The sequence below is a fragment of the Camelus ferus genome, chromosome 30, assembly GCF_009834535.1.
Source record: "Camelus ferus isolate YT-003-E chromosome 30, BCGSAC_Cfer_1.0, whole genome shotgun sequence".
Taxonomy (NCBI): Eukaryota; Metazoa; Chordata; class Mammalia; order Artiodactyla; family Camelidae; genus Camelus; species Camelus ferus.
The window spans coordinates 23257594-23267858 of NC_045725.1; the positions used below are offsets into that span (position 1 = coordinate 23257594).

The 10265-nt window shown below is 38.1% G+C and overlaps 1 protein-coding gene across 1 annotated transcript; it reads right to left on the minus strand.

The window, feature by feature from the left end:
• Window positions 1-5103: 5103 nt before the first annotated feature.
• MC4R (melanocortin 4 receptor) lies at window positions 5104-7346 on the minus strand. Its single transcript, XM_006182784.2, has one exon. It carries the CDS (start codon window positions 6814-6816, stop codon window positions 5818-5820), a length of 999 nt encoding a protein of 332 aa, XP_006182846.1. The 5' UTR covers window positions 6817-7346; the 3' UTR covers window positions 5104-5817.
• Window positions 7347-10265: the final 2919 nt, after the last annotated feature.

Genomic DNA, 10265 nt, shown 5'->3' on the forward strand with positions numbered 1-10265 from the left:
GAAGACTAGAGGGAGGGCGGAGGTGAAAATGTATAGATTTTCTTTCCAATATTGACAGTAAGTAGCTAACAGCTATATAGGTAATAGGTACAAATGATAAGCAGAGCACAGTTTTCAGCAGTACAGAAATCACCCTATGTAAACAAAATCACAAAAAGAATTACTCTAAAGCCTTCTTGCTTTCTTTCTGAATGAAAGAACTCAGTAAAAAATATGACTATTATATGTTGTTTTAAATGAAATCTCCAGGATATTGTGAGGTTTATGTAAAATTTACATGTGTAGTTTTTAATGGGGCCATTTTGAAGCTTTAATAGTACAAAAAAATAACATTTTAAATTGAGGACTTAAACTTTTTGCTGATATAATTTTAACGTAAGTTTTTTCCCCCCTCTGGTGGAATTATGACCAAATTTATTGTTATATTTTCACTTTTAAGTTATGTTCAGTGATGGTTTGGATTTAAAAGTGAAATTTCTCGCACTGTTTAGAATGTTAGGTTTAGAAATCAGACCATAATAGTGTCACTTGCAGCTGAGCCCCACACAGAACCTCACTGAATGGTTCACTGATTGAGTTGCTGAAATTTTCCACTTGGCTCTGTATTTGAGGGGCTTCCAGGTGTCTCTCGGCAGTGAAAACACTGCTAATAATGGTAAACCATGATTGTGAATTTCATTAACCCAGTGCCCATTTCAACCATGAGCATTGCAAGCTTTGGGTTTTTTTTTTTTTTCCTTCTAAGTGGTAGCATTAAATTGTGCTAGGAATCCTTTATTTTTGTTCTATGCAAATATAGTTTTTGCATGCTCCATCTCCGTAAGCACATTAAAAAGTAAATGCATTATATTCATTTCATTTTCATGTAGTATTGGATACATACAAAAAAGTGTATGTCATAGATTTTGAAGCTGTGCAGCGTAATATTGAAGTGTACATTAAACCCATTACTCAACACAAGAATTAGAACATTACTGAAGCCATCGAAACAACCTGTGTCTTCCTGCCCAATTCCACCCACTTACCTCCCTTGAATTATTTTGGAGTGTTTAAAATTTCTTTTTTTTTTTTAGTATTTTTTATTGAGTTATAGTCATTTTACAATGTTGTGTCAAATTCCAGTGTAGAGCACAATTTTTCAGTTATACATGAACATACATACATTCATTGTCACATTCTCTTTCTAAAATTTCTGTATACTTAAATTTTATATATATATATATATATATATATATATATATATATATATATAAATTTTTTTTAACTTACTTTGCTTGTTAGAAATAAATGAAGTTGCGAAAACAGATTGGAATGTGTTCCTGTCTCTCCATACTGGGGAGGCAAGGATATCCAAGAGTCTCACCATTTAACTTCTTCTAGGGTCTAAGCTCTGATAACCTTTTGAGCACAATTTGATGAATTATTAAAATAATTGATGACAAGCACTATAGTACTAGATCCTTTCAATTGATGTAATTTTACATTATCTAATGTTTATCATTGTTAACTATATGACAAGACAGTGGATATTATCTTCATTTCAGGTTAGATTATAGATGCTCAGGAAACCTGCCCAAGGTTCTAGAGCTGGTAACCCTGGGATTTGAACCAGTATTCCCTACTCCAAACCCTGTTCTCTTTCTACCTTCAGACACATAGTTTTGATCAATACATGATAAACTAATGAGTGAACATCAAGGTGTGACTATAAATTAATGATTTATGGCTCTTTTTCAAGGGTTTACACAATGTCAGCTCGGATAGTTTTTTGGCACTAACATTTAAATTAATGGCGTAAAGTTTAATGAGTATCAAATCATCTTTGAAGAAATGGGCTAATTGGTTATTTCATGTTTGACATGGTGTCTAATTAGCTTTTCCAGTGTTGAATGTGGCTTTGCAAATTTTAAAACAATTAGCATTATTGGTGATAAAAAATTATCCTTTTAGAATGCAGGTATGTCTGTGTATCTACTATGTTTAGATATATCCATTTGTACAAAAATTCTGTCAAATTCAAGGAAATTATTTAAAGTAGTTTAAGAAAAGATACATAATTAAGCCCAGGACCTAGATATGTTTATTAATAATGTTGAGAGATAGCAAAGCTAGTAAGTCTTTGTTCATGCATGGGTTTATTCATTTACTTTGTATTCTTAAAAAAACTAATAATTATCATTTTTGAGTGCCTATATGTGTTGGACACTGTTTTGTTGAATTTTAAGTTTTGATCTTGTAATTGTCTTTTATCCTTTTAAGATTACCATCAGACAGGTATTACTATGCATTTAACATTGAGAAAATGAACTTAAACAAAATCTCACAGCTGAAAATTAATATAACCATAACTCTATCACAGGCCTGTATGACTAGAAAGCTGCACTTGTCTACAGAAGAAGGCTCTTAAAATCTGATACAAGGAAGTATGAATGGGGGTCAGGAACTGAATCTTGGGTTTTGATGCTGCAACTGACTTCACACGTGATATTAGACAATGTCTCTGAGTCTTAGAGGGTTGGATAAGATGATATCTAAGATATGTTCTTGTTCAAAACTAACTTATTTTGTGTTTACTCTTTTTCCACATATCATTGGCAGTTTGGCAGTTGCATTTCCGTCAACTGTCTTTCTGTTGTAATGCTTGTGTGTCTTAATATTATCACCCTTAATATTATTACCCAGGAATAATGACTACGGATCGCTCATGAGTTATTGAAAGTAGTGTGTGGGAGGTATAGAAGCAGACTGGTGGTACTTTCTTTAGCTAGTTGGTATCACACTAAATATTCTGTTTTGTGTATTCCTTGTAACATAAAGCATAAGTCGATACTTACATGTTATTAAATAATTCTTCAAGAATGTTTTAGTAATTGCAAAATACTTAGTTTGGACAACAGAGACTTTTTTGAAACAGATGGGGGACACGTGGGACTACTTGGAGCTTTGGACTTAGAGTCAAAGTGTTTGCTCACTTAGAGCTAAGTGAGCAGAAATGAGATACAAACCTTGTTCATGCAAGTTATGGCTACACCACTTTCTAAGTGAACAACAAGTGTTGAAAGTCACTCATTTCACCAGTGGAAAATATCGTTTCTAATATACTTTATACTTAGTTGAGCTTTCTAGTGAAAATTTCAATAAAGGCACCTGGTGCCGCCTACCAGCCACATTTGGTGTATATTCTCCTGACCAGCATAATGTAAATGCTAACTAACTACCCTTAACAAAGTATTAAAAGAGAGACATGTACACCACAGTATTTGTACTGAAGTTTTTAAAAGTTAATTTCTGCTCCTTGATAATGAGTCAAAAACTTTATGTTCAGACAAAAGTATTTTTATAGCAGCTTTATTCATAATTCCCAGATTTTGGAAGCAAGTAAGATGTTCTTCAGTAGGTAAGTGGATAAACTGTGTTATAGCTATACAACGACATATTATTTAGCACTAGAAAGAAATGAGCTACCAAGCCATAGAAAGACGCAAAGGAATCTTAAATGCATGTTACCAAGTGGAAGAAGCCAATCTGAGATGGTCATATACTGTATGATTCCAAGACATTCTGGAAAAGGCAAAGCTATGGGACAATAAAAGGGTCAGAGGTTGACAAGGCTTAGGAGGGGAGGGATGAATAGGTGGAGCATAGAATATTTTTAAGACAGTGGAACTATTCTGTATGATACTGTCATGCACGTCATTATATATTTGTAACAACACGTAGAAGGTACGACACCTATGAATTAACTCTAATGTAAAGTGTGGACTTTGGGTGATAATGATGTATTCCTCTGGGGGGAGTTTTGGTTTTACTGGAGAAAGAGGAAGTAACATAATAGAAGAATCTTTGGAGAACAGGAAGTAATGAGTAAGACACTGTCTTAGCATTTAAAGAACCGGAAGTCAATACTGTGCCCTGGGCTTATAGGGGAAGATGGCCGAGCACAGAGGTTCATGACTAACACTCATCCTGTCACTGTGACCTGCTGGGAGGAGGTGTGAAATTCAAGCTGAAGGGGCCTGATTTCCTTTCAATGGGAGAAGTGGGCTGGCTCTAAATGCACAGAGCAGCATCTGAACTGACATTGGAGAGAGAAATAGAATAGACTGAAAGGGCAGCCACCATTGAAGATGGGCCAGGCTGATAGCTCTCTTCTGTGTCTCCAGTCCCTGGGATTTCTCACAGTCACTATGTGAAATGATGCACAGAAATCGCAGCAAAGACAAAAATGCCATCTATGTCCTGCTACAGTTTTGGGCTCTGACTGTTGGTTTTGTTTGTATTTAAATCCTCACATTTATTTTTACATCAGAATAGAGGGATTGTAGTGAATCAAGCTTCAGTAACACCTTTCATGTGTAAACTTTAACTTCACTGTTACACTTTAATGTTTCCACGTGAATGCTGAAAGTGTTTCTTGGAACTTGCTGTCAACATGTAAAAAACATTTAGATTTGAGTAAAGAGATACCTTTACATGTTATCTCTGCCCATGAGCATTTGAAGACACTGTAAATTAAATCAAACAATGGTTTATGTGGTAATCCTCAGCCTAATATATTTTCTTTCTTTAAGTACTTGCAGATTGAAAAGTACAGAGTTTAGTACCCAGTAGCCAAATCTGTGGGATTATTTGGAGTGAAACAAGTATTTACTCTCTAAAATATGGTTGTGGTAGGCTAATTTATCTCTTGACATATTCTGGGGTTCCGGTGGCGAATTTCTTTCTGCTTGTAAAGTACCAACATCAGAAGTACCCCCCCCTTTTTGGGGGGGATATTTACAAATATTGCCTGAAAATACTTGCGCTACAGGTTTAAAGTTAAAATCCTTAATAATGACTACTTAAACTCCAGTTCAGAAAATCAGCAATAAGTAAACTGCAAGTCACTTTGATGTGAAAAGTGGAAGAACTCAGTACGAACTGTGTAGTTTTTAGAAGCCAGCTCTCAGTGCAGCACCACCTTTTCTGGACATCTCAGCAGACTCTCTGGATCCCCGATTAAAGGAGCAGAAAGGCCTGATGCTCTGTTTTCATTAGAGGTGGTTGGAAATAGTTTGGTGTCAGGAAGTTTAGCTTTCCATGTTAACTTAGGTCTCCCAGAGCACGTTAATCCCCATGGCTGCTGTGTTCTCTCCCAGGCTGGGTTGCCTGCGTGGCATATCAGCCTGCGTGCTTGGGCAAATTAATCTCTCTGTTTCTGTGGAAACATAGATAGTTTTCTGACTCAAAATAGTACCCCCCCCCCCATTTAGTAACTCTTTTAACAGCTCCCAATAGAAGCTTCATTTCTACTTCTGCACAAAGAGAAAGGACAAGTTTTATTAAATGACTTGAAATTTCAGCTTAAAAAAAATGATTAAGCATCTGACCTTTAGTATTTCTCCCCTAAATGCGAGAATCGAGTCTCCATACTTCAGTGTTGTGGAGTGTAATATAAGAAACCATTCATTTGAATATATTTAATGAAGCTGTGATTTCCATGTTACTAAAACAAGCAAAGTATCAAATCCTTGTGAATAACAAGAAAGAAACAGTGTTAAACTTTTCATAAGGGCTTCTTTCTTTTTTATAAATCCAGAGTGCCTACAGCCGGTAAAATGGATTAACATTTTACAGTCAGAAAGTAGCATGACATTAAATATACACCGAGACCGGGCATTTTTTTTCACATCAAAAATTATAGACTTAAATTTGCACAATAGAGTTTCTCAGCCGGTGCCTTACACAGAAGAAAAAGCTGTTGCAGAAGCACACTGTTCAGGTTGTACAAGAATGAAAGTCTCTTATGCGTGTTTTTAGCATCTCCACTGTCCCCGTTTAATATCTGCCAGACAGATCACACAGGCCACCTAGGGGATAGCAGCAGATGATCTCTTTGAAGGTTTTCCTCAGTTCTTGGCTCCGGAGTGCATAGATTAGAGGATCAATGATGGAATTGCACATGATCAGAATGAGATACAAGTTAAAGTGAGACATGAAGCACACACAGTATGGATTCTGGGGACAGGAGATGTAGAATATTAAATGCAGGAAGAAGGGGGCCCAGCAGACAACAAAGACCCCAATCAGTATGGTCAAGGTAATCGCCCCCTTCATGTTGGCACCTTGGCGGATGGTGCCAGTGCCGGGGAGGACGGCGATCCTCTTAATGTGAAGTCTGGCCATGAGGAACATGTGGACATAGAGGGAAGCCATGAGAGCCAGCATGGTGAAGAACATGGTGATGAGGCAGATGATAACAGCACTGCTGTCTGAGTAAATGATGAACAGAACACCCGACACCGTGCACGCTGCCCAGATACAGCTGATGATGATCCCAACCCGCTTAACCGTCATTATGTTGTGATACTGGAGAGCGTAAAAGATAGTGAAGTACCTGTCCACTGCAATCGAAAGCAGGCTGCAGATCGATGCAAGCAAGGAGCTACAGATCACTGAGTCAATGACATTATCAATATTCACCGTGAAGCTTTGTGTGTCCGTGTCTGTGCTGTTTAGCAGGGTGATGACAATGGTCTCTGACCCATTGGAAACACTCACCAACATATCAGCCACGGCCAGGCTGCAGATGAAAAAGTACATGGGTGAGTGCAGATTCTTGTTCTTGGCTATTGCCACAATCACCAGGATATTCTCCAACAAGCTTATGACACCCAGAGTCACAAACACCTCCGGAGAGACAAAAAGTTGCTCGTAGCACCCTCCATCAGAGTAGCCTTTGCCCAGGGACTCACTGGCATTGCTGTGCAGTCCGTAGGTGCTGCGGTTCCAAAAGTGGAGGGAAGTGTGCATCCCATGGCGATGGGTAGAGTTCATCCTGCGCCAAGTGGATTCAGGTCCCCAGTGAATGGCTCGAACCTCCTGGGTCAGGGAGCGTCAGTGAAATCCCCCAGGTCTTTATCTGTCTGAAAGTGGCGAGGCTGAAACTGGCACGCCTGCTGTGAATAAAAGTCACGTGCTCCAAAGCTTGAAATGGAGTTTTCAGTCTCTTTCAGGTACCACTCTGATCACCATCACTTTGAAATCTTAGGCTTCAGGCTGCTCATTCACAGTCCAGTCTGCTGTTTGCTCTTTTTGTTCTCACCTTCACTTTAACTTCAGTCTCATGCATTCAGGTCTTTTCAAAATAATTTTCCTAGTGGCGGCTGTGCTATTGGGAGATGAACCTGTGTGCACATGCTCACATCAGCTGCCTCTCAGGGGTGTCGGTTCCCAACCTGAAGCTTTGCTTTGAGTGTTTTTAGCTGCTGCTGATTTTTATGGTGTGTGAAGGGAAAAAAAAAAAAAAAGCTGTTCAGAGTGGCTCCTCCTCTGCTTCCTTCTGACCAATCCAAGTCCAGTGGTGTCTGTGAGACACGGATGATGTCCCAGAGATACAGACTGCAGGGCAGAAGCTTGTGGAATCAGGAAGCAAGCAGGGTGGGAGAGACTGAATTTCCCTTTTCAAGTTTTCAAGGAAACCAACTTGGTTCTCAGAGGACATTCTTTGATACCACACAAGCCATCTTGGGGCATCCAGGTTTATTCCTACTTAAAGGAGGGGTGTGTGTGTGTGTGTGTGTGTGTGTGTGTGTGTGTGTGTGTGTGTTTTCCTGAAACAGATACACTGCCTTTTTGGCTAGGACATTGAATTTATTTACCCTCTCAATTTCTTCGAATTAAGAACCCAGGCAGTAATGCTTCAATTTTAAATACTCGAAACACAGGGAGAATATTTAATTATGCAGGAGATTACGCTGTGGATGGAGGGACTAGGTAAGTAGCTACATTTTGTCACAGGGCTTAAGAAGGAGTTGTTTCCTTATGCACTAGTATCTGATACTCCTCCATGGCAGAATTACTTTTCTCATAGCTGGAAAAGTTTTATTTTCATTCACAGTATTTAAAAACCATATAGTATTGAACTATGTTTGCTCTGAACTCAGAAAGAAAAAGCTCAATAACTAGGCAGCACTCAGGTTTTTAAAGCATTATTAAAGTTTGCTTGATACACAGAACATTGCACGTATTTAAGGTGTGCATTTTAATGAGTTTGGACATATGCATACGTCCTGATATCCTCATCACAGTCAAGATACTAAGCATATCCATCACCTGCAAAAATGTCCTTCTGTTCTTTTGTGTTTTCTTTTTGTGTGTGATAATAACACTGAACACGAGATCTGTCCTCTTAACCTGTTTTAAAGTGCGCAATACCACATTATTAACTGTAGACAGTATGCTGTACAGCAAAGCTCTAGAACTTACTCATCTTGCAAAGCTGCAATTGTATCCCCATTGAGCAGCAATTCCTGGGCAGTGGTCTTGGCAATGATTTCTTGGAATTGACACCAAATCACAGGCACCAAAACCAAAAAATAGGCAAGGAGGATTACATCAAATTAAAAATCTTTTGAACAGCAAAGGAAACAATCAACAGAGTGAAAAGGCAATCTACAGAATGGGAGAAAATATTGCCAACCATCTATCGAATAAGGGGTTATTATCCAAAACATGTAACTGACTAAAAGGAACTGAATAAGCCAATTTAAAGATAGGCAAAGGGCTTGAATAGACATTTCTCCAAAGAAAACATACAAATGGCCAACAGGTATATGAAAAGGTGCTCAACAGTACTAATCATCAGGGAAATGCAAATGCAAATCGGTATCAAAATGAAACACCATCTCACACCTGTTGGGACGGCTGTTATTAAAGAAAAGAAAAGACAGCAAGTGTTGGCTAAGATGTGGAGAATTTGGAACTCTGCCTTTTTTTTTTAAAGGTGGCCTGTCCACTTCATTAATTGAAGCCTTTCTAAATTAAACCCACACATACCTCAACACTTATTCAAGCCAAGATAGGAGGACGTTAGTTACATGTCAAGAGTTTCTGAATGTTTTGCTTAAGCTAAGTTCAAAAGATTGTGAGAAAGGTACGTTTCAGATTAACTAAGCTCTAGGCTGTGAAGTTTTATATCGTACATTTTCCTTGCTGTGACTACTTTTGCTTTCAGCTCTTACCGTTTGTGCGCATTGATCACAGGGACAATCAGAAAGGATACTTTCAAAGTTAAGTCCTCAGTGATTCAGGTAAGGGCTTTATCTTCCTTCCCATTTGTGACAGAGGCAATGTGAAGTATTATTCCTGAGCATCGAGTTAAATTGACACCTTCCGTCCATCCCTGGAATTGGGTGGGACTAAATTCTAGCCAGTGGAGTGTGGGTAGAAGTGAGAGCATTATGTTATCTCCTTCATGAGAGTCTACGTGTTTTCCCTCCAGTCAGTTCGTAGATGAGCGCAGAATGTCTTTGAAGCCTCATGTTACAGATGGTACAACCGTATCATGGGTGGAGCCTGGATCTCCGAATAGCTGCACGGAACACAACTCACATCTCCATCTCCCTCCACACCGTTGCCCACTAACTACACTGAACTTTGATACCAGCAAACAATAAATACCACTGTGTTAAGCTGCTGAAATATTGATGTTTACCTGTTACAGTAGCTACCATTAATTACCTTGACTTTCAAACTTTTAATGGAACTATTACAAGCAGCAAACCCAAATTACATGAAAATCCTTCCTTTCCCCCATTTTAGATTTGTGTAAGTAGTGAATTACCTAAAAAGTAAGCAGTGGGAAAGAAATCTGTTGAAATGTTTAAGCATCAGAGAGTCAACTCCTGACTTTGGGTTCCCTACTTCTCTTGGTGACATAATTGTTTCTTAGACTTAAAATTCAGAGTATTTTTGACTCGTCCATCTTTCTCAAAAATCCCTACTTGAAATCACTTGTAAAATACCCTCACTTCTATCAGTGCATCTGAATGCCCTTTTTCTCCTTACCAGACTCATTTCCCACTTTTCTTCTTCATGCAAACTTCATTGCAGTCAAACTTGCATGCAAGATGGCATGCACGCTAGAGATTTTTCTAAGAGTTTATTCTATTTCCTCTGCTTGGAATGCTGTTCCTTTATGTTTGTGAATTATCATTACATTGTAACACTTGTTAACAGGCATATTATACTTTATATATGATTATATAATAGGCAAAATTAGTTCTTGAAAACAAAACTTTTTTTTCCCTTAGCTTTTCACCAAAAAAGGATTTAATTTCTAGGCACTGTGATCACACTGAAATCCCAGAAAACCATATAAATTTAAAATCTCTAATTTGATTCTTTGATGTAGATTTTTAAAAACCTATGGTTAATCATGCTGAAAAGATAACATTTTGTCATCTGTAAGGAGGAATTTTAATTGTCTGGCTTAGCTGAGCTCT

What these genes read in the sequence shown, in the direction of transcription:
- MC4R (XM_006182784.2), bottom strand. Translation starts at nt 6,816, where the DNA reads ATGAACTCTACCCATCGCCATGGGATGCACACTTCCCTCCACTTTTGG.